The sequence below is a fragment of the Channa argus genome, chromosome 16 (assembly GCF_033026475.1).
Source record: "Channa argus isolate prfri chromosome 16, Channa argus male v1.0, whole genome shotgun sequence".
Lineage (NCBI taxonomy): Eukaryota > Metazoa > Chordata > Actinopteri > Anabantiformes > Channidae > Channa > Channa argus.
Window position 1 is genome coordinate 2,045,821 of NC_090212.1, and position 22,854 is coordinate 2,068,674.

Sequence of the window (22,854 nt, forward strand, 5' to 3'; positions counted from 1 at the left end):
CTTTAACCTAAATTGTTCAAAACTTTCCCTTACACCATCATTTTTGTGCCTAAACCCACACATGTAGATTATGTGTGTAAATCTAAGGTTGTAGGTTTGCATTTATTTTGTAAGTGCAATAGCAGGACATGATCAGATCTACTTATCCTGCTCAGCTGATTGTGACTGTTATATCCCATAAAGACCCAATCCATCCACTAGGAGACAGAAGGATGCTTACTGAACCAAAATTATGGGCTGATGAGAACCAATAATGTACCATTGAAATGCATAATTCCTTCCCAATCAGACCCTAGTCGCCTAAGTTCTGCACAACAAATGACAACTGGAACAATCACAAGAGCTGTAGCTCAGTTGGTAAGGCAGTTGTCCTCTGACCAAAGGGTCAGTGGTTCAATTCCCAATCCCTCCTGGCTTTGAGTCAAAGTGCATGACACTAAACCCAAAGTTGCTCCTGGTTGTCTGGAAAGATTTTACGGATATGTTAAGTATCTATGTATTTTTGCCATGTAGTATCTTACCATTTATGACTTTTACCATTTATGTTCATTATCAACACATCCTGATTATGTTAATAAATAATTTCATCTGGTTGCAATTATACTCCCTTAAAAACTTGGTGGTTAGCAGCTTGCTCTTTTGGATGCTCCATACAGATTTATGTTCGCACACCATGACGAATCAAACTTAAAAACGTTAAAATGTGGTGAATAGACGAACAGGCAGCCCACTAGGCTCTTCATTTCTTTATGGCTGCTCCCTAAACACTCATAAAAGCTAATTTCTTTCAAATGTGGCTGGCTTGACCAGGATTCAGTGCTGTGTAGTCCTCAATGACTGAAGGCCATTAAAAGCCAATTAAAACATCTTTTCATTGTCAACAGTGCATCAGCTATAAATAGACACACAGTTAAACAGGCACAGGCTTGTGTGACCGAGAAATGAACAACTACATGCATTAAGCCACATACGCAAATGAAAAAACACACCACACAGTAATATTAAACCTGAAAATATTTTAAGGCAGTTCCTTCTTTTCTTTTCGGTCTATTTTTCTAACTGTCTCCTTAAAAAGAAGGGTTGCATCTGTGACATTAAGCACTGATTTGTGAGGGGAACTCTTTGGATCCCACATGGTGGGATTCTGAGTCATTCCCTGATTACGGAAAGAATTGGAGCTTGTTTTTTTACCTGTGGGGAACTCCTATGAGTGGCTGGGCTCAGATTTGCCAAGCTTTGGGGAGTTATAATGACATTGGACTCCACATTTGTGTGTGATCTGGGATTAAGAGAAGTTGTGTTTAACATGCTTAAAAAAGTTGTATTTGAGATTATGAGGTGTGCTGTGCGCTTTTTGAAATCCATGATTGTGCAACATGAGGACATGAGCAAGTTAAATATCCTTAAAGGCATAGATTGAATGCACAAACATCAGACTTATTTTTGTGTTCTTGTTTATTATGTTAATTACTAGATTGATTCTGTGCATTGGCGACAAGAAACAATTAGAATTGTAGTAGTAAACCTGACAGTCGCAAAATATTAAAACTCCCAAAGTCCTTTATAGACAAGGTTGGAATTTTTGGTTGGATCAACAAAACCGAGGACTTTCCCAAAGGAGGCCCTTGCAAAACAACTTTCTATTGTTGTCATATTGCCCACAAAGATGTTGTGTACTTGACATGATGTACGTTGAGTAGTATAAAGAAAGCAGACAGCGACATTTTCCTAAACCTAATTATGTATATTTAGTGCCTAAACCTAACCCATATGTCTTTGTGCCCAATTGCAACCAAAACAGCTAATGCAGCATTTGAGTGTAAAGGGTAAAAAATCATGTCAGGTCATTTTGATGTCATAGTAAGAGACAGCTGCCATCAATTTGGTCCCTGAACCAAAGGGAGGCAATTTCACCCAATGCCCGCTGCCATAGGGGAGCTCTGTTGGCACTTCTGTAAGTCGTACAAGCGCGTAGTTACAAATGACATATATGGGCGTTTGGGTTGGAGGATTTTGTTCATTCATGGAATTGCTGTTGGTAAAATGATGTGAAATTATGTGAAATGAGATGGAGAACATATTTGACAAGTAAAATAAAACTGTAAAGATAGACTGAGAGATGATGGGCTAATAGACGAAAGAGAGAGAGAGATGTGGAGAGAAGAAAGAAAACAACGCAGAGAGAGAGAGAGAGAGAGTGAGAGCTGGAGCCCAATGTGGGAAAGATGAATGATGGAGTCTAAATGAAATGTCATTCCCAGTAATAGGAAAAAGCCCCTGCCAGAAAGCAGGTCACTTAAATTGCAAAAGATATACTTAAGCAGTGTTGCCTGGGGCGCATTGAGCTTGACAAAACTGTTAACATTAACTTCACAAAATCAAAATGAAGGAAGGGAGGGCAGGGGAAGACAAAGCAGGAAAATAAAATGCATTGCTTTTTGTCTACGGCCAGTGCAACCTGCCTAGACCGGTATCAGCAATGACAAACAGAATGAATTTGCTGAGTTATACACACACACACACACACGCATGCAAACACTCAATTTTGCAAATATCCTCCTATCATTTGTCATCCATTTATACGTGTAACTCTACAGCAGTAAAGCAAATTGAGTCTGGCAGCTGTACATTGTTTCCTCAAGCTCAGCTTTGTTGTTCTTTTTAATGACTATCTCAATAGTTTGTTGACTGCAATAGTCACGTCTGCCATGGGTGAAAAAATACAGCCCCTAAACCAGCATTATAGAGCAGACTTTTCATTTGAAATACACACACTGCCCCTGGCAGGAATCAATAGGAGGAGGATAAAATGCACCTCCATTTAATTAAGATAACCAGCACATTCTCGCTCATAATCTCTCTCCTTTTCCTCCATCTTTCTCCCTCCATCTTTCTTTCTGTGCCACTACCCATGTCATTCCCCTCTGGGGGGGGCAAGAAATGTTGTCAGTAGGAATCTGGATTTAATCGTTTCCCAGATCAACGCCATGTTTTTCTTCCCCTGAAGCGTGTTCTCACTCCCCCACCCCCACAACCTCCTCTTTCAAACGTTGTCTGGGGACTGTTCTGCAGCCGAAATGTGTTTGCTCTGGGGCAATTGGACCACTGGGGTTGACATCTTCAACTGAACGTGTTACAATTCATTGTGTGGAACTGTGTGACAATGCAGCAGTGCTTTGCAGGACTGCCACACTTCATTCATTATTAATTATTATATAGGTATCTGAGACATTGGTATTGTAATTACCTTGACACACTGTATTTTTAAAGTTCTAGATCTGGTGTGTTTTATAAATCATGTTTCATATATCAGTCTTTTAAGAGACACATTCCTGTCTATTAAAGACATGATGTGAAGCACCACATAATGCATAACAGGTTGTAGTTTGTATTTTAGGGAAATTATTGTAAGCACTGTACAACAAACCTGTAGTTGGTAGGCTTTGGCTAAGTTTTAGGCTCAGATTGAACTGGTTACACATTGAGTAAATTATTGTTGGTCACGTTAAAGCTGATACCATTTCGGCTTTCTCTTTTTTAAATTTCCATCCTCGATTTAACACAGGCGTATACTCTAAAGTGATGTTGTATATTATATATATGTTTATTTTTAATAAACAATATTGTACCACACATAATAATGTTAAGTTAGGTTACTTTATTTATACCTATGGGTAGTTTTGTTTTGCAGTAGAAGAAAACAAACCATAGTGTGCACAGACATTTGAGGCACCAGACAAATACTGAGAACAATTAAAAACAGAATCATGGATAAGTGCTATCAAAACTTACTGATCATATTTACAAAGGTAGAAGTAAAACTGGTATTAATACAACAGACTCAAAACCCACTAAAATCCAATTTAAAAAAAAGACTAATTTGAAAGTTGAAAGAACGTAAATGAATAGAATAAAAATATATAGTGCAAATCTTCCACTAAGACTTATTCAAAAGAGCAAAAGCAGTAGGAACAAAACTGTTCCTGTGCTGGTCAGCCTTGGACCTCTGGGCTTTTTTTCTTTCAGAGGCAGGTTTCCAAACTATGACACGAGCTAAAACCGATTTTTTAAAAGCACGATAAAAAAGCATCATCATAGTCCTATAAATTTAGAAATGGGACAACTTCTGCGGACAGAACAAGCGCTGGTGTCCCTTCTTGCATACCGCTTCACAATGTTTTTTGTAGTTTAATGGGGCGGCTGTAGCTCAGTTGGTAAAGGGAAACATCCACGGACCACAGGGTCAGTGGCTTGATCCCCGGCCCTGGCTATATGTCAAAATGTCTCTGGGCATTCTAGGTATTTTGACACTGAACCCCTAACAGCCCGTTCCCATCCCCAGCTGTGCAGTGCTGGTCCAAGCCTGGTAGAAATTGGGGAGGGTCGCGTCAGGAAGGGCATCCGGCGTAAAAACTGTGCCAAACATGCGGACAATGATCTGCTGTGGTGACCCTGAACTCACGGGATGAGGACAAAAAAAACCAAAAAATAATGTAGAGTCAATAATAGTCCTGAGATATTTATAAAATTGCTTGTCCCTTAATGTCAGTGGACAGTGGTGTGTTGGCATTCTATCTCAAGTCAATGGCCATGTCTTTGGTTTTTGATAAATATGGCTGTAGGTGTCCTCACACCACTTAGCATAGTAAATGAATGGACCATGATTATTTTCATTTCCCTATAGAAGACTGACAATTACAGTCATCAGTCTACTTTTGAATGAAACGGTTTTTAAAAGTGGTCCGACACATAATGGTGTAGAGAGTAAATAACAAGCTGGTGTAGAGAGTAAATAACAAGGGTGAGAGCAGATTAAGCAGAGTGAGTGTAGCATCCTCTACTCCTCTGTTGGACCTGTAAGCAAACTGCAACTGAACGATTGCACAAAATTTCCAAACGTACCAGTCTTTTAAAGATTTTCAAAATGGTGGAAGTCAAAGCAACCGGTCTAAAATCATTAAGGCTAGATTTAGCGACCGGGACAACGATAGCATCCACCCAAATCCTGGGGACGTGTTGGACTTCTAAAGACCTGGTTAAAGTGTAAAGAAAAACTGGACTTGGACTGGACTTGACTGGATCTTTTACTAAGGTTTTGAGTACCTGGCTACAGATGTGGTCTGGTCCATGACTTTTATTAACCTTCGTGCAGTAAGAAGCTTCTTCGACATCCTTCTCTTTTACAAAGAAACGGTGATTGTCACGCAATTTAAGGCTTAATTCCTGTATTTCTTTACTAAAATCAAACACATGGGGTGTTTGCACAAAGCATTAGCCAAGTCAATGTTTGAGGTCAAGCCATTTAAAGTGACACTAGTTCTATCTTGTGTGTTCTTAAGGCCACCGCTGGTTTTCATGCTGAACCGAGGCTGTTATAAGCCTTTTTATTTGCTGGGGCAGCTTTATAATTCTGTTTTAGTGTTACGGGGTATAAACATATAAGCAGACTATCTCTTCATAAGTTAATTCTGAACAAACATCAGTTAATTCACCCAGGTCCTCACAGTCTGTACAGTCGAAGCAACCCTTCAATGAGCAGGGAGTCATCCTCCTTTGTTTGGAATTTTTCCCTCTTTAATACAGTTTAATAAGTGGGAAAGAGATACACACAATTATGATCAGCAGAGCGCAGGGCAGGGACAGGAAGTGATTTAAAGGCATCCTTAATGGGCCCATAGCTCTGGACCAAGTCAAGAGTTCTGCCACATCTGGCTGTACATGAGCCATAATGATAAAAATTTGTCAGGGACTTTTGTAATGAAACATGATTAAAATCACCTAATATAAAATTTGGAACCTCTAGTGATATAGACTGAAGTTTCTGTATAACTTCAAATATTGTACAGGAAGTGGAGGCACCATTTACCTTTGGGTGAATGAATACAGTTATAATAAAAATCTGAGGGAACTCACGGGGCAGGAAAGCAGGAAAGAAAGCAGGAATAAAGACAAAAGTTCAAGGTCTGGAATTCAGATTTGCTCTCTGATAGTAATCGTTCGTTCATGTACAGACACACCCCACCTCATCGTGTTGTCTCAGTCACTTCTACTTTGCGATCCAATTGTTATGGGGCCCCACATCCATCAACGAAAAAAAACTGGAGTAGGGATCTTGCTCACTGAGCCATGTCTCAGTGAGAGCCATAACACAGCAGTCCTTAAAATCCATTTGAAAGTGAACATTCCCTTGAAGCTCATCCTCCTTGTTCCTAACTGACTGGACATTTGCCATTATAACCGAGGGCAAGGGAATCCTACTGAGCTGCTGCTTCCTTAGGCGAAGTCGAACACCTCCTCTTTTTTACATCTACATTTAGTCATTTAGCAGATTTTCCCCTTTTTTCCCCACTTCCTGTTCTTCTTCCCCGTCCTCCTGTATTGAGAAGAGCCATGATCTTTCCTATATCTTTCTGTTTTTACAGTGGGAACTGTAATATGACGTCCAGCACTCCGATACTTGCACAGTTCATTTGTAGTAGTATTTAAGTGGCGTAAACATCACCTGTCCTCTCTGGGATGACAGCTCCGCTGCCATTGCTCACAGACAGAAAATATGATAAAAACCACAATAGAGCAACATAAAAAAATCAATGTCAGCTCAAAGGTAAGTGAGTTCTCAAATCCATAGACCACAGGACACTGGTTACTGGTGGTCGCTGCATGCGCCGAGACTCCAAAGAATGTACTGTGTGCATTTTAATAAAGGGTATACATGACAACAGAGTGTGAGATCATAGTCTCCTGATAAACACAGCACGTCGTTTTTAATGTGGGTCATTATATTTCTAGTTGCACCTTTTATAAACAGATGGAGTGGACTCTACTATAGAGGCACTTCAAGCCCATAGCGAGCAAAGCATATACACACATGTAGGCACAGTCACAGGAGTACATTCGTATTTAATATGTGTACTGCATGTATAAATTAGGTGCATACGCATATGCTGAAGGTGATAAATGCTGTAATTTTTAAGCCTTTTGAAAGGTCACAGCTTTGATCACGGCCTGGTTGCAACACTGACAGATTCACACGTTTTCAACAAGCACCCATTCACAGAACTGTTGAGATCTATGTGCATATGTGAGTGTTCTCCTTTTATTAAGCATTAGTTATTCAAGTAGTCGGCATGTTAAGGTCAGGGCAAGTCTCCAGGATCCTTTTTGTGAATCCCTTTTTTATGTGTATACCTATACTAATCTACTTTAAATTTTCTGTAATTTTAAAACTGAGGCACAAAATAAGGGTGATGTTCCTACAGACCAACTATAGGAGAAAGTATTTAACTCCTCTAGAAAACTAAAATCCATCAGTCTGGGAAGGGATACAAAGCTATTTTAAGGCTCCACAGATCCACACTGAGAGAATGTCTGTGCTAAAGGAGAAAACTTGGAATAGTAGTGAACTTTCCCAAAACCTTCCAAAAGAGCATGTTGACAACTTTTCCAGGAAGTCGCAAAAGATCCAAGGAAAGGTTAAGTCAGGGCTTGGTATTCAATAACCATGGTTGATTTATCTTTTTTCACTGCATCATAATATGACGCATCTCAGGTATCTAAATACTCGACTGTGACTGTCTTTATATTTGCTACAGCTGGCCCTACAAAATCCTATAAGTCCACTTATATCCCTGCAAAAACCATTACAGCTAGATGCAACATGGTACAAATTTGGAGGGTGTTATCTTCTATCTATTTCAATTGTACAATACTGAGCCTCCAACATCAAGCTTAACTTAGGAAGCCTCACACAAGAGTTTTATAGTCTAGAAAAGTGAAATTTAATTGATTGATAAAAATCTCTAGAATAGAGAAAAGCAATGCATTGTGGTTCATGGTCCATAATATTACAACTGTCTGTCCAGCAGAGATAACTTTACACAGCATTCTCTTGCTCACACACGTTGTCTGCTCGATCTGTCTCTCACTCTTACCTCTAACTTCCCATTGACTCCCCATTCACATGAAACATGCCGACAAACATTTGCTTCAGGTTGCAAAAAGACTCACCTCCCTTACATCACTGTAGGGTTAAATCTCAAGGTTTCAAGCAAGATTTTCACTTTTTTTTCTGATATGTTTGACGTGTGAGAACAACCATTAAATGTTTGATAGATTACTACTTAGAATAACTGTGAACTCTTGTTATGGACTGCTAGTTCCTACAGCGAATGTTTACAACTGTACCAACGCCATTTCCTTCCTCTTCTAATTTTGGCCACAGCATGCTCATAAATTTCAGAAGGCAGATTTTGCTTTGACTGTGCACTCAGCCTGAGGGCAGACTGCCAAAGTTTTGATACAATATATGCCAAAGAACTATAAAGACATATATAGGCTCACTCAATACAATAACTTAAATGCATCTAAAGCACCTCATTTATCAACAACCCCCTGTGCATTACAAGTTAATGGACTATTCCATCAGAAGATGCAAGACTGCATTATGCACAAAGTATAAACACATTTACCTGGGAAGGTAATGATGGTGAAGCTTAAACTGGGTAACACGCCAAGGCTCTAAACAGCACAATCGATCAATGAAACTAAATAATCACAATGGAAAACAGGGGGGAAAGGAATAAAGCTAAGCGTCCATACAGAAACGTTTCTTAGTAGCATAAACATTTCATAGTGTGTCCACAATTAGGAATAAGAAAGTGATTAACGCAAATATTCATCCATCCACCCATTGTGTGTAACCTCTTATTCAGTTTGGGGTCATGGGGGTCTGCAGCCTGTCCCACTTGTCATAGGACGAGAGGCCACCCTTGACAGGTCTCCCCTTTATCTCAGGGCCAACACAGAGACATACACAGAAAGACAAATAATTCACACCTATGGGCAATTTCTGAGTGACCAATTAACCTAACATGCATGTCTTTGGTCTGTGGGAGGAAACCGGAGTACTAGGAAGAAACTTACGAAAACTCACCGGGGCGACTGTGGCACAGGAAGGTAGAGCGGTCGTGATTGCGATTTTTTTTTAATCAAAGTAAATAATACTTTTTTCAGCTTGCTGACATATTTTATCTTTGACTTGTCAAATACTGTAAAATGTTGAATTTATGGTAAATGATCTGCATGTTCCATGATAGAAACCACATGCTTTCCTTTGGGCCCCCAAATCACTAGTTCTATCCTTGACTCAACGTAGCAGCTTCATCATAAATATTATTTAGGGCTTCTATTTATCTTCTTTATATTTGCATGGTTTTTTCTCAGTTATCTATTCACATTTCAGGTGTTGCAAGATCCATAAAAAAACCCTAGCTCCAAGCTTTTTGTCTGAGGTTCAGCTCAACAAACAAATACGTTCATCAGTAGTGTCCAGTTAACATGTATGGTTAACATCTTTCGACTAATCTGATTGCCCATCCCCAGTGCCACCCCTTGTCAGAGTGACAAGGTATCTGCTGTAGAACTTTGTGTCAGTGACCAAATCTTAAGCTAAAATAAATGACTATGATTATAACTAGACAATATATATATATATATATATATATTTAGGGGGTTTCATATATTTTTTTCACAATTTAATTTTTTAGCAGTTTGCAGATTGTCTTTGCAAAGGAGGGATTTTATTACCTCTCCCCAACAATTTTTTAAACCTTTATGACTATTGTAAGTTAAAAATGGTAGGTAACCAAACAGGGCTTTACCTACAGGCAAGACTGGATCTTTTTTGCCAATCTGGCAAATAAACTACCAATATCTGCCAATGAAGAGAATTTAATACTTATATTTACCTAAACAGTACCCTGCAAAGTTTGGGAGGGGTGTAGATGTGTTCTTGGTAACACCCAGAGAATTCCCAGAGCTCATCATTTCCTGATTATTAGCGTCTCCTCAAGGTTAACAAGAGTACACACCCCTGCAGTGCATTAAACCTGATTAGCTGATTTGCATACTACTTGCATAATGTGGCCACAATTCATTACTCATTCAGTCAGTTCATTGCTGCTCCCCAGGAAACATTGATCTCCTCTATCTAGACGCAACATGCAGACGCACACACACACACACACACACACACACACACACACACACACACCAATGGTCAAATTAAACCGAAGGCTTTTTTTGCCGCATGAGATCTCACACACATTATAAAAAGTAAAAAAACACTGATGGGCATAGCTGAAGATTTTCAACAATTAATTCATAATTTGACTAATAACTATGATTTGAGACATGGCACATGTCTACATGTGGCTAATATTATTTTTCCAAAATTAAAGCAACACTCTTAATGATCTATAACCATCTCAAAAATGATTAAGTCAGTTCTCTAACAGTCGGAATGCAAACTGCTCCTGCTGCTTTGTTTTACCACTATTACTGATCCTCACTGATCACTCATGTTTCAAAAGCTTTTAGTGTTGATCTAGGGTCAAAAGATGTCAGTCAGCTGGTTTGTCTATGCTTGGGCAAACCTAAACCTTGTTTAGTTTTTGACGGTGAGGTAGAACCATAAGCCTTAAGTTAAGCTGAACAACTGGTCGATTAAACCCTCACATTCAGTGTGAATGCCAACTGTCACATGTTCCTGTACTAAAATCAAACATGGAGGACAACACCCTTTATATGCAGTGAAATTTATGCTGAAAATGTATATTTGGGTGAAAATCATAAATGCACATAGGAAAATCAAGGTGAGTCAGCTTTGTAAAACATAGCAAACTTAAAATAAAACTATATTTAGTTGTATGTCTCTTTTAGAGAACACTCATGTTACATCTTTGTCCCAGGTTTTAAAAAATATCCAACATATGAGAACTACTGGAGGACTTGAAAATAGAAAGTTAAAAAATCTCAAGCAAGGTGGTTTATTTCCCAACTGTCAACACCAACTGACTCAGACTGGAGCAGACCTGGTCCCACTTAGTCCAGTGAGTCATCACAACCAAATTATTTTGATGACTGACTTAATAGTTGCAGTTTGTGTTTTGTTTTTTTTAAAAAGCCACTGAAACAACTAGCACCAAATGGGAGTTTTAAGAATGATTGCAAATGTTTCCTCATTGATTGCATTTTATCAGGCTGGTACTGGGCATCTCTCTGGCTACATGAGAGTCCCTCACCCCACTAGAGTATAGAAGCGGATAACAGCAGATTTATTGTGACTTTATGTCACTATTTAAACATCATGTATGGTTTTGTTTTTTTTTTTATATCTTTGTTGTGTATTTTTTCAGCCATAATTATTGTAGGTTGCTGAAATGCCATTGTAGCAGTGAGACACAATTATGTTTTAGTCTCGACTAGAATGCACAAGTCAAAACCTCATTCAAGACTCATGTCACGACCAGCATATAACAAATCCAGTGCCAAGTCAAGAACAACAAGTCTCAACTAGAGATTCAGGTCTAGACCAACAAGTCCCAAGAGCTAAGTCCAAACCAACAAATCTCAAGTGTTGACTCAAGGCCAAGTAGTGGCAAAAAAAGTCTTGATTGGAAAGTGATTAAAGACCAAGAACTTTCAAATCAAGTCCCAAATCAAGACCAACCAATCTGCAAGCTTTTCTGCCAACTGGTTATTTACTACTTACACCTATAGTGTGTTTTCAGCTCTGAGCCAGTGCTTGTGCCTGACTCCATGCTCATTGTTTGTAAGGCCTCGTGAGTAGTGGCAGATGGTGGTCCACTTAAGATTATCCCTATTTACAACTCGTTTACAGCAGATAAATTCTGCCATCGCAGAAATTTGTCATTTGTAAAGTCACTATGGATAAACATAATTCAAATAAAATGCCTGTGTAATGTAATGCTGAGGTGACCAGATTTAGTCAGAATCAGTTCCAAGCCAAATAACTTGACTCTGCAGCTCTGTAGACTCAGGCTAACTCTTTAAGATGTCTTCCATCCAATCCATGTGTGGCACTCTCATGTTTTGAGTGCAGCGCTCTTTGCTCACAGTGCTAACAATTGTTATTTTAACTTTAATCAAACATCGCATGCAGCCGAGAAATATGCCAATGTGTCAGTCTCATGCCAAATCTGAGTGCTTCGGTGATATGATTTGTAGGCAGCAGCAATTGTGGAGCAGCGAGATTTTGTCCCGAATTTCTGAAGTGTGTAAATTCTGACACAGTCTGTGTTTGGTTCTTTCAGTCACCGTGACTCACAGGACTAGTCCAGTTCTTTATGTTGACAACATAAACAGGTTTCCCTCAGAACTGTCAGATCATGTGTGGGGTAGCCCATAATCAAACGAACAGTGTATCTAGGCTGTCAGAGAGTGGAGTGTGCTGAAGTTACCTGGGTTCACTGTTAGTGATAGGCCAGCTGCTTATATACAGGGGACTCCAACATGATCCGATAGGATGCAATGGTGGAGCTTGTTACCGCTTTTGACTTGTCACTTTAGTGGGTGACGTGCATACTAATCCAACAGCACCTATAACCAACATATCCTCTGTATTATATTAGTGTTACATAATATATATAATATAATGTTTCATATGCATTAGATATAAAGTAGAATTAGTCAAATCTCCCAAAACCATCTTTATAGCATTGGAGAATGAGTCTTTAGACTCGGTTCAATTCCAGTTCAATTACACTGGCTGGTGGGATGGCACCCATATCTAAGAAAGAGATTGAAAAAGGGCGAAGCCGCATACGGGAAAGGACATGGACTTTGTCAGTTTTATGTCTTTCTGTTTTGTCTAGGTCTGTTGTTTTTGTTGCCACTGCTGTTTGTTGGCATATGATTCCTGTCCACATGGGGCATTGCACACTATGGCACAGTATGAACAGGGCGGGTGTGAATGCCTCGCCAAGATTACGTGACAAGGTGCCAGTGTGTGTGTATTTCCTTCATTCCTTCTGTTATATTTAGACAGGATATTAATATTTAGGACGGTGAATTGCACTGTGTCATATCATATTTTTATCATCTATTATCTTTATCATATTTTCATCTCAGAATCATGACTTTGTCAAATCAAAAACTAATTCATCATAAATACCTGTTCCTGTTCATCAATTATTATATGAAACATTAAATTTTTTAATTATAAAAACACTCCTTAAATTTCATCAGATATGTCTCATAACCATCATACTAATTCAGCCAATTAAAAATTTAACAGGATTTGCAGTGGCCAATGTATGTAGGTTTAAGGTTAATATTGAGTCATTCAGAGAGATCATCCACAATAACTGTTTTCAGAAATTTAGTTGTTTGGATACAAGGTCACGTCTGACCTATGTGTGTAATTTTTTTCCCTTATGCTCTAATGTTGAAGCCAGACTGTAAGCAAATAGTCAATAGTTGATGTGATGTTAGTGATCATCCCAAAAGTACATGCAAAAGTCCAAAAATCTTTTAAGTAACGTGGATTTTCATTTTTAAATATCCATTTCAAACAGAACAGATTTTTCTGTGAACCTTATCCGATTTTGAACACAGTCATCCACCCCCCTACCCCCTTCTGTTACTGATACTAGGCTATCCCCGCCCTCCTTGTCTGGCTCACTTGCCAGCACTCAGTCAAGCGCAGAAAACACAACTGTCCATGGACTCCCCGTGTCACACTTCCACCCCCTTCCCTCAGTGACCACCAGCTCCCAACATGTCTGTCCGTCACCACCCTAAAACTATTGTGACTATCATTATCCAGTCATGCACAGGCTCACTGGATATTTTGACAGTTTGAGTTACTAATAGTTGAACCTTTCTAGCTGTATGTCTACACACACACTCACACAAGTTTTTCTCACAACAAATAAGATGTATTTTAATATTGATAAATGGTAGAAGGGCAGCCCTGGTTAGTGGTTAGCGCTGCTACCTCACAGCTAGAATGTCCTCGGTTCAAATCAACCCACCAGCTGTGGCCTTTCTGTGTGGAGTTTGGAGTATGTTCTCCCCGTGCTAATGTGAGTTTCCTCCAGCTACTCTGGTTTCCTCCCATAGTCCAAAGACATGCATGTTAGGTTAACTGACTCTAAATTGCCTGTAGGTGTGAATGCGAGTGTCAATTGTTGTCTGTCTGCGTATGTCTCTCTGGGTTGGCCCTGAGATGGACTGGAGACCTGTCAACGGTGTACAGTACCCCACCTCAGGCCCAGTGACAGCTGGGGTATAGGCACTGGGATCACCAGGTAACTAAAATGTTAGTCAGATAAAATTATATAAAGACAGTAAGCGCGAACTGAGAATAAAAATGGACAAGATGGGAGGATGCTAGTCATTTTACAAAGAGAGGTCAAAGAAAGCAAGAACGAGGGAAAGAACAATTAGGAAGTGAATTTGCAATGAAAATAAAAAAGACAGTCGGGATATTTAAAAAGAGAGAGAAAACAGTCTAACCAAAAGAAATGTTTAAAAAAGAAACGATAAAAGTACAGTGTTTCAGCCCTTGACAGTAAATTATGACTCCTCCATGGTGGAGACACAGTTTCTTATTTTCCCTGTCTCTCTCTATCTGCATCCCTGTCACTAGAGAGCCACCATGCAAATAGAGCCAGAATGGAGCACGTTGTCTGCCTAACACGAGGCGACAGGGAGTCTGATGCCTAATAATGTAGACCATCTCGCTCGGAGATTCGACACAACAACAACTAAGAGAGACAGGTGGTAAGGGGAGAGGAATCTCCAGGAGCTTACATGAGCTTTGTTCTGTGAATGGGGGAAGTGATTACAGCTGTACACAGGAGGCAGCAGCTAATCACAGCTTCTGAAAAACCTAATATCTGCCCTGTAGCTCGTGAGAGGATCTATGAATTCCACACTTCCACAGAATACGGGAAAGCAGCTTGTTATCAGTAGTCTTTGTCTATGTAATGTACTATAGCATAAAATTGTAATACTCAAGGGTTCAGCAACAACTTTCTAAGGCCTGGGTTGGGGTCACATAGGAATATGGGGCCCATCAATACTCTAGCGAAACATCCCTAAAAAGGAGACTTTATATCCAGCACTTAGCTTCAATTTCTAACTAATATTTCCAGGATATGTTTAAAACGTGTCATTAGCAGTTGTATCTGCTTCCTGGAAAACATGCATATTTAAATAAAATAATCCCACAGCTCCTCTAGACTTTCCAAATGGTACTGAACCAAATTAATCAAATTCTGGTAACAAAAAGAGCCAATTTGCAGGGTCTGTGATGCTCCACAAAATGTATTCTTTTATTCTTCTACGGCCTTTTATCAATGGGAATATGTTTCTCACGGGGGAAAAACCTTTCCTTAACAAAATGAACCCATTTGGGTTTTCTGTGTGTCATAGGAGCAATAATGAAAACAAACAACGCTTTTACAGTCGAATTAGTAGCTTCACTAATTAACTAGGCAAAAAATGGTAAAAATATAATTGAACTTATAGAATCACAATTTAAGTATGATTGTAGAACTACCAGCAAGCTACTGCATAATGTAGCTAAGTTTATTTAGCTGGAGTTTACTACTCCCCAATATCAACTGTAGTTACTGAAAAAATGGACCTTTAATTTACTGAAATGGATAAATCTACAAGATATTGTGTTCAAAGAAAACGTAATCTGAATGCAACTACATTTCCTATTAATGTATTTGATGCTGCAATATAAACTATATATAAATATATACTGACAGTATGTACTGTGAATATTAATTTCTAAGATGCAATGTTTTACCAATATCAATCAAGCTAAATTAAATGTTTTTTTTATGCTCCAGCCAGCACTTTGGATTTAAATATGGACAAGTGCGTCACTGCTTCCATCAACCAAGCATAAAGTGAATGACAGTGGGAGGGGGGAAAGGTTTGTTTTTGTGAAAACTGATCCACACTGACTTTAAAGCATAAAACCTCTCTGAAGGCATCCCTGTGTACACTCCACGGCCTTCTAACAAAATTACGATACACACACACACACACACACAGTAAAAACACAAATTGACACTCTTTTTTTTCATCTTCTTTCAAATAAGATTGGCTTAATTACTTAATCCAAACACCCTTACTGAAAAACCAATATAGAAGAGACAGTGAACACAGGACAAGTAAACACATTAGAGCATCAAACACATTTCACTGCAGTGCTCTTAAACACTCACAGAGCAAGCGTCGCTTTTCATAGAGGCGGAAAAGGAAAGATTTCGAAAAAGCTGTACCTTTACTTTTAGCTAGAAGAGCAGGAGGAGGCGTAGAGAGAACAAAGGATCCACAGCCAAGAGAGCCCAGACAGGGAGGAAAAAAAGAAGAGGAAATGTGAGCAAATTCCAGCAGAATATATCAGTGTATATATGAATACATGACATGTAGCTAAATTAATGTACATTAGCAACTTTAATGGAATAGTATATCACAAAACACTTGTAACATGCAAGTACATGAAGTATTCGAGGACCTACTGCCACAGCAACACTGCCCTACAAAGGCATTCAACAGAAACAACAAAGATGATGGAACAGCGAGAAAGGTTTTACGCTGGCCAAGTAGAAGTACCTTCTTCATTAATGTAATGTATGTATACATACATAGAACAAGAAAAACTTTTATTATTCTGTTTTGGGAACCTTCCAAACGTCCATTCACCTTAATAGAAATAAAAGAGACTTTTGTTTCTAAATAGTTAAAATTTGTGTTGTAGGTTTTTCAAATTTTGAGTTTGAAGGCCATCAAATGAAGAAGAAATTGACCATGATGGATGCTGAGTGCATTTCTCTGATGAGAATAAACACGTGCTCACCATCTATAACTTTCATCACAACTTTTCAGAAACAGAAGGTGAAAGCTGCTCTTGGTAACCAAGCACCTATTGCTGTTCCTGCTTTCAAACTGGTCATTTCACCACCAAAGATAACGTGAGCGAGGGATGACCTAGGACGCTGACACTGGATGACATCCACATGCTCAATAGCCAATTGAGTGGTTTATTCATTATGTCAATGGTCCTGCAGTTTGAACCACCAAGGCCATTGTCTTTAGTGGTGCTTCTTGTCCTTTTTCTAGCGTATCCCTAAAATCAAGGTCAACTTCTCAGTAAAGACTTGTCATAAAACTGAGACGATCTGGAAGTTGAATCCACTGGACTTAGTTTGAAACACTACACTTCTCATGTGAGAGTTGGGGAGGAATTGTTGGGGTGTAATGGTCACAAATCCCTAAAAACTCCTGCAGCATAAAAAAAACTGCAAACATATTGTGGAGTCTCATATACAGTCTGTCTCCCATTTTTTCATACTGCCATTTTATCCATCCCTAACATGATTAAGACCCTTGTACACATCCACCAGTTAAGTCACACCTAACGCCAGGTTCACACTACGTACAATAAATCGCAGGACAGTGGTGAAGCGTCTAATTTCGTTTTGATGCATATTGCACATTTTCTGTTAATCCAATAAACCTCATTTGACTACTGAAATATTACTTTGTCCTTCAGTTATTTGATAGATCAAAATGAAAATCAAAATAAACTTTTGCATACAACTGTACATGCTCTGCTTCGACTGGATATTTGGTTTTCTGATCTGTCCTCTACTGCAAAACACACCAACAATCGCCGTGATTTGTTTCTGCAAGTTGTTCTTTTTTCAGTTCCTGTAACTTACGTTACATATTGTGTTAAAAACAGTAAATAATTACTCAACTGATACCACTGTGATCAGTTTATCCGGTTACATTAAAAAAATGTCTGACAGTAAACTTGATCTCTTTCCTCTGGATTTAAAATGTTTTCTACTGACTCTCACCCGGCTGTCCATGAACTCTGTCACAGCAGATTTACATAAAGTTTCTTTAGCTATTCCTGTTGTGTCGTTGGGGTCCTTTTGTATGTATCTCATACAGTAGCAGGGTGTATATAGGAACTACACCAGGTTTAACTGACAATAAATGGCAGCCATCACTGGCCAAGCTATATGTTGCCAGTAGTGTGAACGCACCCTAAAAGTTCAATTTTAGGGATATGCAGGGTTGAGACGTTGTGACCATTACACTTCAATGACTCTCCCTGATTTCAGCTTCTCTATTGTCCACCGGAAAAGCCCATATAGGTCAGGTGAGAAACAAAGGACAACATGGAGAATCAATCTACTTAACTTAGCCCTGGCCAACTTTCCTCAGACTAAGGAAGCTACTAAGATGACTAGTAGAGCATTTTGCCCTAACATGAAAGAACTCCAATTGACATTACTCAATGTCCAGATTAAGGTCAATTTGCATGGAATCATCAAAAACTTGTCTCATATTAAATTGTTTCAACAATTGGGGGGGGGGGGGTCATCATGATCATTAATTTATTAGGTAGCAATGAAATTCTTGGGGCATTTACTGTTACTCATCTTCAAATGTGTAGTTACTGCATTCTGGCTTTGTAGGGCAGTACAGAAGATTCAAACATTCTATGTCACAATGCACTATACATATGAAACCATGCACTTTACTACATCAGTCCCTCCAGGAAATAAAATTTGCAATTTTGTGATCGCAAAAATTAATTCCACCAATCCTCCATGAATTCGGCACAACCTTGCAATTTAAGACATCATAAAAATGTGGCAACATGCAAAAGCTGTCACGAAACCTAAAGGCATTTAGACTGCAGTGATCACAAAAATGTACGCAAAGTTCTGGAGGACATGATATATATTCTACACCAACACCAAACCATGGAACTCCACACTGGAAACAAAAACAAAACAAAGACACGACTGAGAAGAGGCAAAGAGAGTCATACCTTGTTCTGCCATCATATGTGCAAGGCCTTGAGTAGATGACAAAGGGATAAAGGAGAGGAAACAGAAAAGGATATAAGAGAACACTTGAGAAAAGAGAACACTTAGATTCAATACTTATTAGTATTGTGATGATACATGTTTTTCCCTAGATGGAAAACATGACATCAGAGCACACTGACAGGTATCAAAGCTTCCTGTGACTGAGCAGAAGGCTTCCTCATAAAAGAACAGCATGTCAGTAGGAAAAATATCGTGCGGAAACCTCCTCTCTACCTCAAGTTCAATAACAGAGCTCACTGACCTGATACAAGGATTTAAACCTGCAATAACAGATTTTCTGGCAGCAGAAAGAAGATGTGGACACAACATTGACATAGTGTATTATCCCCTGACTGTGTGTGTTAGCAAACAGTTGATTAAGACATGTCCATCACTTAAAGAGCGACATTGTATTTGGCTCTTAGATTTGCAGTTTTGACCCTTTCTGCAGCTAAAGGCCATGACACACCAAGCCACATCTGTTTGCCAGTTCTGCCCTGCCAGCCTAAAAAACCCAGCTGCCAATGTTTGGACCTCTACCCTGTTCTTCACACATATATGTATCTGTTGGTTCATATGCACTCCTGTACTCCACCTCGTGCCTGGCAACTCCATCCCCAGCACTGTTTTCTTCATATGCCCTGCATCCTTCCCTTGCACATGGTCAAACTAGCTAAGTCTTGCTTCTCTGACTTAATCTCTAAACTGTCCAACCTGATCTGTCCCTCTGATATACTAATTCCTAATCCATCCTTGAAAACTCCCTACAAAAATTGCAGCAGGTTTAGTTCCACTGTCAGCTCTGCCTCTTGTCTTTTTTTTTTTTCAGTGCCACCATCTCCAGGCTGTTCAACATGGCTGGTCTTCCTTTCATTCTTGCAGATACTCCTGACAATCCTCAATCTATTCCATCCTGTCTGCACAGTCCTGACTTCTCTGCCACATTCTCTAGTCATTTGAACAGTTGACCTTATGTATTTAAACTCATCTACCTCCACCACCTCTGTCCCTTGCAACTGCATCATTCCACTATGCTCTCTCTCATTTGCACACTTGTACTCCATCTTGGTCCTACTGACTTTCCCTTCCCTTTTCTCTGGTGCGTACCCCCTTCTTCTCCAAGTGTTTCTCAGCCTGCTCCATACTTTCACTACATATCACAGTGTCATGTACGAACATCGTAGTTCATGGAGACTCCTGTCTGACCTCATCATGTCAACCTGTCCATTACCATAGTAAGTAGGAAGGGGCTGAGAGCGGATCCACCTTGAACCAATGTGTTGGTACCATCACACACTTCACTGCTATAACACTGTTATATGCCCTGTACGATAATTTGATTTCAAATCAATCGATATTGATATATGTCATGATATAAACCAAATCACTATCTCTGTCCAGATTAAAGATTCCTTTTACTATTAGGTGTGATGAGAAGATTTATTTTCTGTCACAAATTGAACGGGACAAATAAACTGCAGAACATTATACAACTATTCCAAATAATAAAAATAATTATATGTAATGAACTAAAATCGAACTTCTGACCACGCTGTAGCTGTTAGGTTTTCTTTCTGAAGCTTTTAGGTTTTACAAGAGGACAGTAAATTGCTGGTAAACTTAAAAGAATAAAAAACTTCATTGTAAAATCTTGAATCTAAACGTAAAATCTTAAGGGTTTCAAGTTTTACAGGGGAAAACAAAATAATGACAATTTTTTTTGTCAGTTCCAAATTAATGAAGTAGGTAACAAAAAACTACCTCTATTTATTGTGAGACATGGCGCTGAAAAAAGTGGACCCCATGGTCCGTTGTTGCACAGGTGGTTGTTTTAGGAGGACCACCTGCCCCTGACTCTAAAATTTTGCACTTTGCATGCTCAAGAGGATGGCACAGCTTATGTGGTAAAAAAAAAAACAACACTCCTTTTTTTGGAACATGTGTGATTTTAAATAACCAAAATATTTCCATGCTACCAAATTTTTCAAAATCTCTTTTCAACAATGACTTCGTCTTTTGAGCCCTGGGATATTTTCTGTTCTGTTGTCATCTACTGTGAATGTTCCTAATCTTTATTATTATTATTATTATTATTATTATTATTATTATTATTATTATTATTATTATTATGATGATGATTTCCGTGCTCCGTTCATTGTTTGGGACTTAACTACTTCGGCCTAGTTTCAATTAGAAACAACATTCAAACTTCAAAACGTTCAGCGTATTAAGGAGATGCATGCAGATTTTTAGAATGTTTTCTACTTTTTAAAATATTCAGCTTTTTTCAGTAATTTTTACCTCATCCAAATTATTGGAGCGACTCCAGCTTTGTCCTCTTTCAGCTTTAACTAGTCAGGCATACTTTAGCCTAGAGAGACAATTCAAACTTTTAGCTAATCTCAAGATTTCAGCTATCAGCCTTGTTTTCTGCTTTTTAATATCTTCTATTTGTTTGTGAATAATTGCGGTTTTAGTTTGAGGTACTTTTTGGTGAATTTTAAACTTCTTCATTAGTGTGTATTGCTACCGGGGGCAACTTCAAATGCACTCTAACTTCTTAGCTTGAACTTTTATCAACTTTTTTCTTCTTTTCTTCAGTCAACTTGCATCTTTCCTCAACAAATTATACATTATAACGTAGGTATTTTTGTTTTCTGTCTGAAACTCTTATTGGAGCCCATTAGAACAGATGCCCACAAGTTCTCCTCAAATCACAAACGGGGGCTGTTTTAAAATAAAGTATGTTACCATGCCCCTCCATTTTTTAAATTTTTTTTTTATATTGTTAATAGGATTAATACTTTTTCACATTTTGCACATTTTGTGAGGCAAAGTCTGAGCATGTTATAACCTGTCTTCAGCAAACGTAAGTGACTCAGCGGATTGAAAGCCGTCGTTGCCATGGTAACAGACACAGCTGAAACAGTTTAGCTTTTTTCAGCATTGCTTGGTAAATCCTTTCACCGCTAAAGCATTTCTCTACATTTCTATATTAACTCGCTCCCAATCCTGACATGCTGGTGGTCACGGTTGCACTAGTCAAACATTATCAGGTTTTGTCACCGGCTGTTACCCTAAGCTCTTTGCTGTTTGCATAAACCTACTTGGTTCAGCGCTGCTGACCGTTTGTGTTGTCTGTCAAAACATGATGAAAAAAGTTCTATCGATGTTGTATCGACCGTGTTTCAAATTTCTCTTAAGGAAAATTGACTTTGCAATACTTATTATCGTTTTATCACACAGTCCTACCCTGTACCACTCTCACATACCTCTGCACTGTACACAGGTTCCTTATGCAGTACCACAACTCCACTCTCAGCACTTTCTCCAACTCCACAAGCACAAAATGTAGTTCCCACTGGTTTTCCCTGAACCTCTCCATCAACACTCTGTGGTGCTTTTTTTTTTTTTTTGGCATCATTACTGATGGTCACCTCGCCATTCAGACTAGCTTCTACTACTTTTTCCTACAGCCTCATGTTGTGGCTGATCAACTTCATGATTCTGTAGTTGCTTCCACCCTGTACACCTCCCTCGTTCTCAACATTGGAACAAGTACACTTTTACACTCCTCAGCCATCTTGAACTTTCCAGAATCTGTTTAAAACTATTTGCTAAACCACTCTACTGCCATTTTTCCTTAAACCTTACCATTCTATTTCCACTGATGTGTCATCTGAACCAACAGCCTTTCCATTCTTCACCCTAATCATTACTTTCCTTACTTCATCCTTACTACATTTATCAATTCCTCAAAGTTCTCCCTCCACCTTTCTAACACACTCTCTTGACTTGTCAGCACATTTCCATCTGCATCTTTCACTACCATAACCTGCATCACATCTCTCCCAGCTTGGTTACGTTGTCTGGGCAGCCACAACCTTTGCTGCTTCCTTAGTTTTCAGCATCTGATATATCTCTTCATATGACTTTTCCCTTAGCCTTTGCCATCTCTCCACTTTGTTTTCTATATTCTTGTATAATTGTCTACTTTCCTCATCTACCTTACTTTCCCAATTCTTTTTCACCTGCCTCTTTCCTCTTAAACTTTCCTGGGCTTACTAAACCAATATAATGTCTTTTTTACTCTTTTCTCTGTCTGGATATCATAGCAAATACCTTCCTTCTATTTTAT

General features: G+C 38.9%; 1 protein-coding gene across 13 annotated transcripts in view; it reads right to left on the minus strand.

Annotated features, from left to right (window-relative positions):
• nrxn3a (neurexin 3a) overlaps positions 1-22,854 on the minus strand; it is a 165,626-nt gene that overhangs the window by 118,759 nt on the left and 24,013 nt on the right. For 11 of the 13 annotated variants that reach the window (XM_067478970.1, XM_067478961.1, XM_067478965.1 and 8 more), the window contains exons 4-5: positions 18,677-18,703; positions 16,107-16,118 (exon numbers count right to left, since the gene is read on the minus strand). In XM_067478970.1, coding sequence (XP_067335071.1) covers positions 16,107-16,118; positions 18,677-18,703 — 39 coding nt within the window. The remainder of the gene's footprint in view (positions 1-16,106; positions 16,119-18,676; positions 18,704-22,854) is intronic. The other 2 variants (XM_067478960.1, XM_067478964.1) reach the window with 1 other exon arrangement.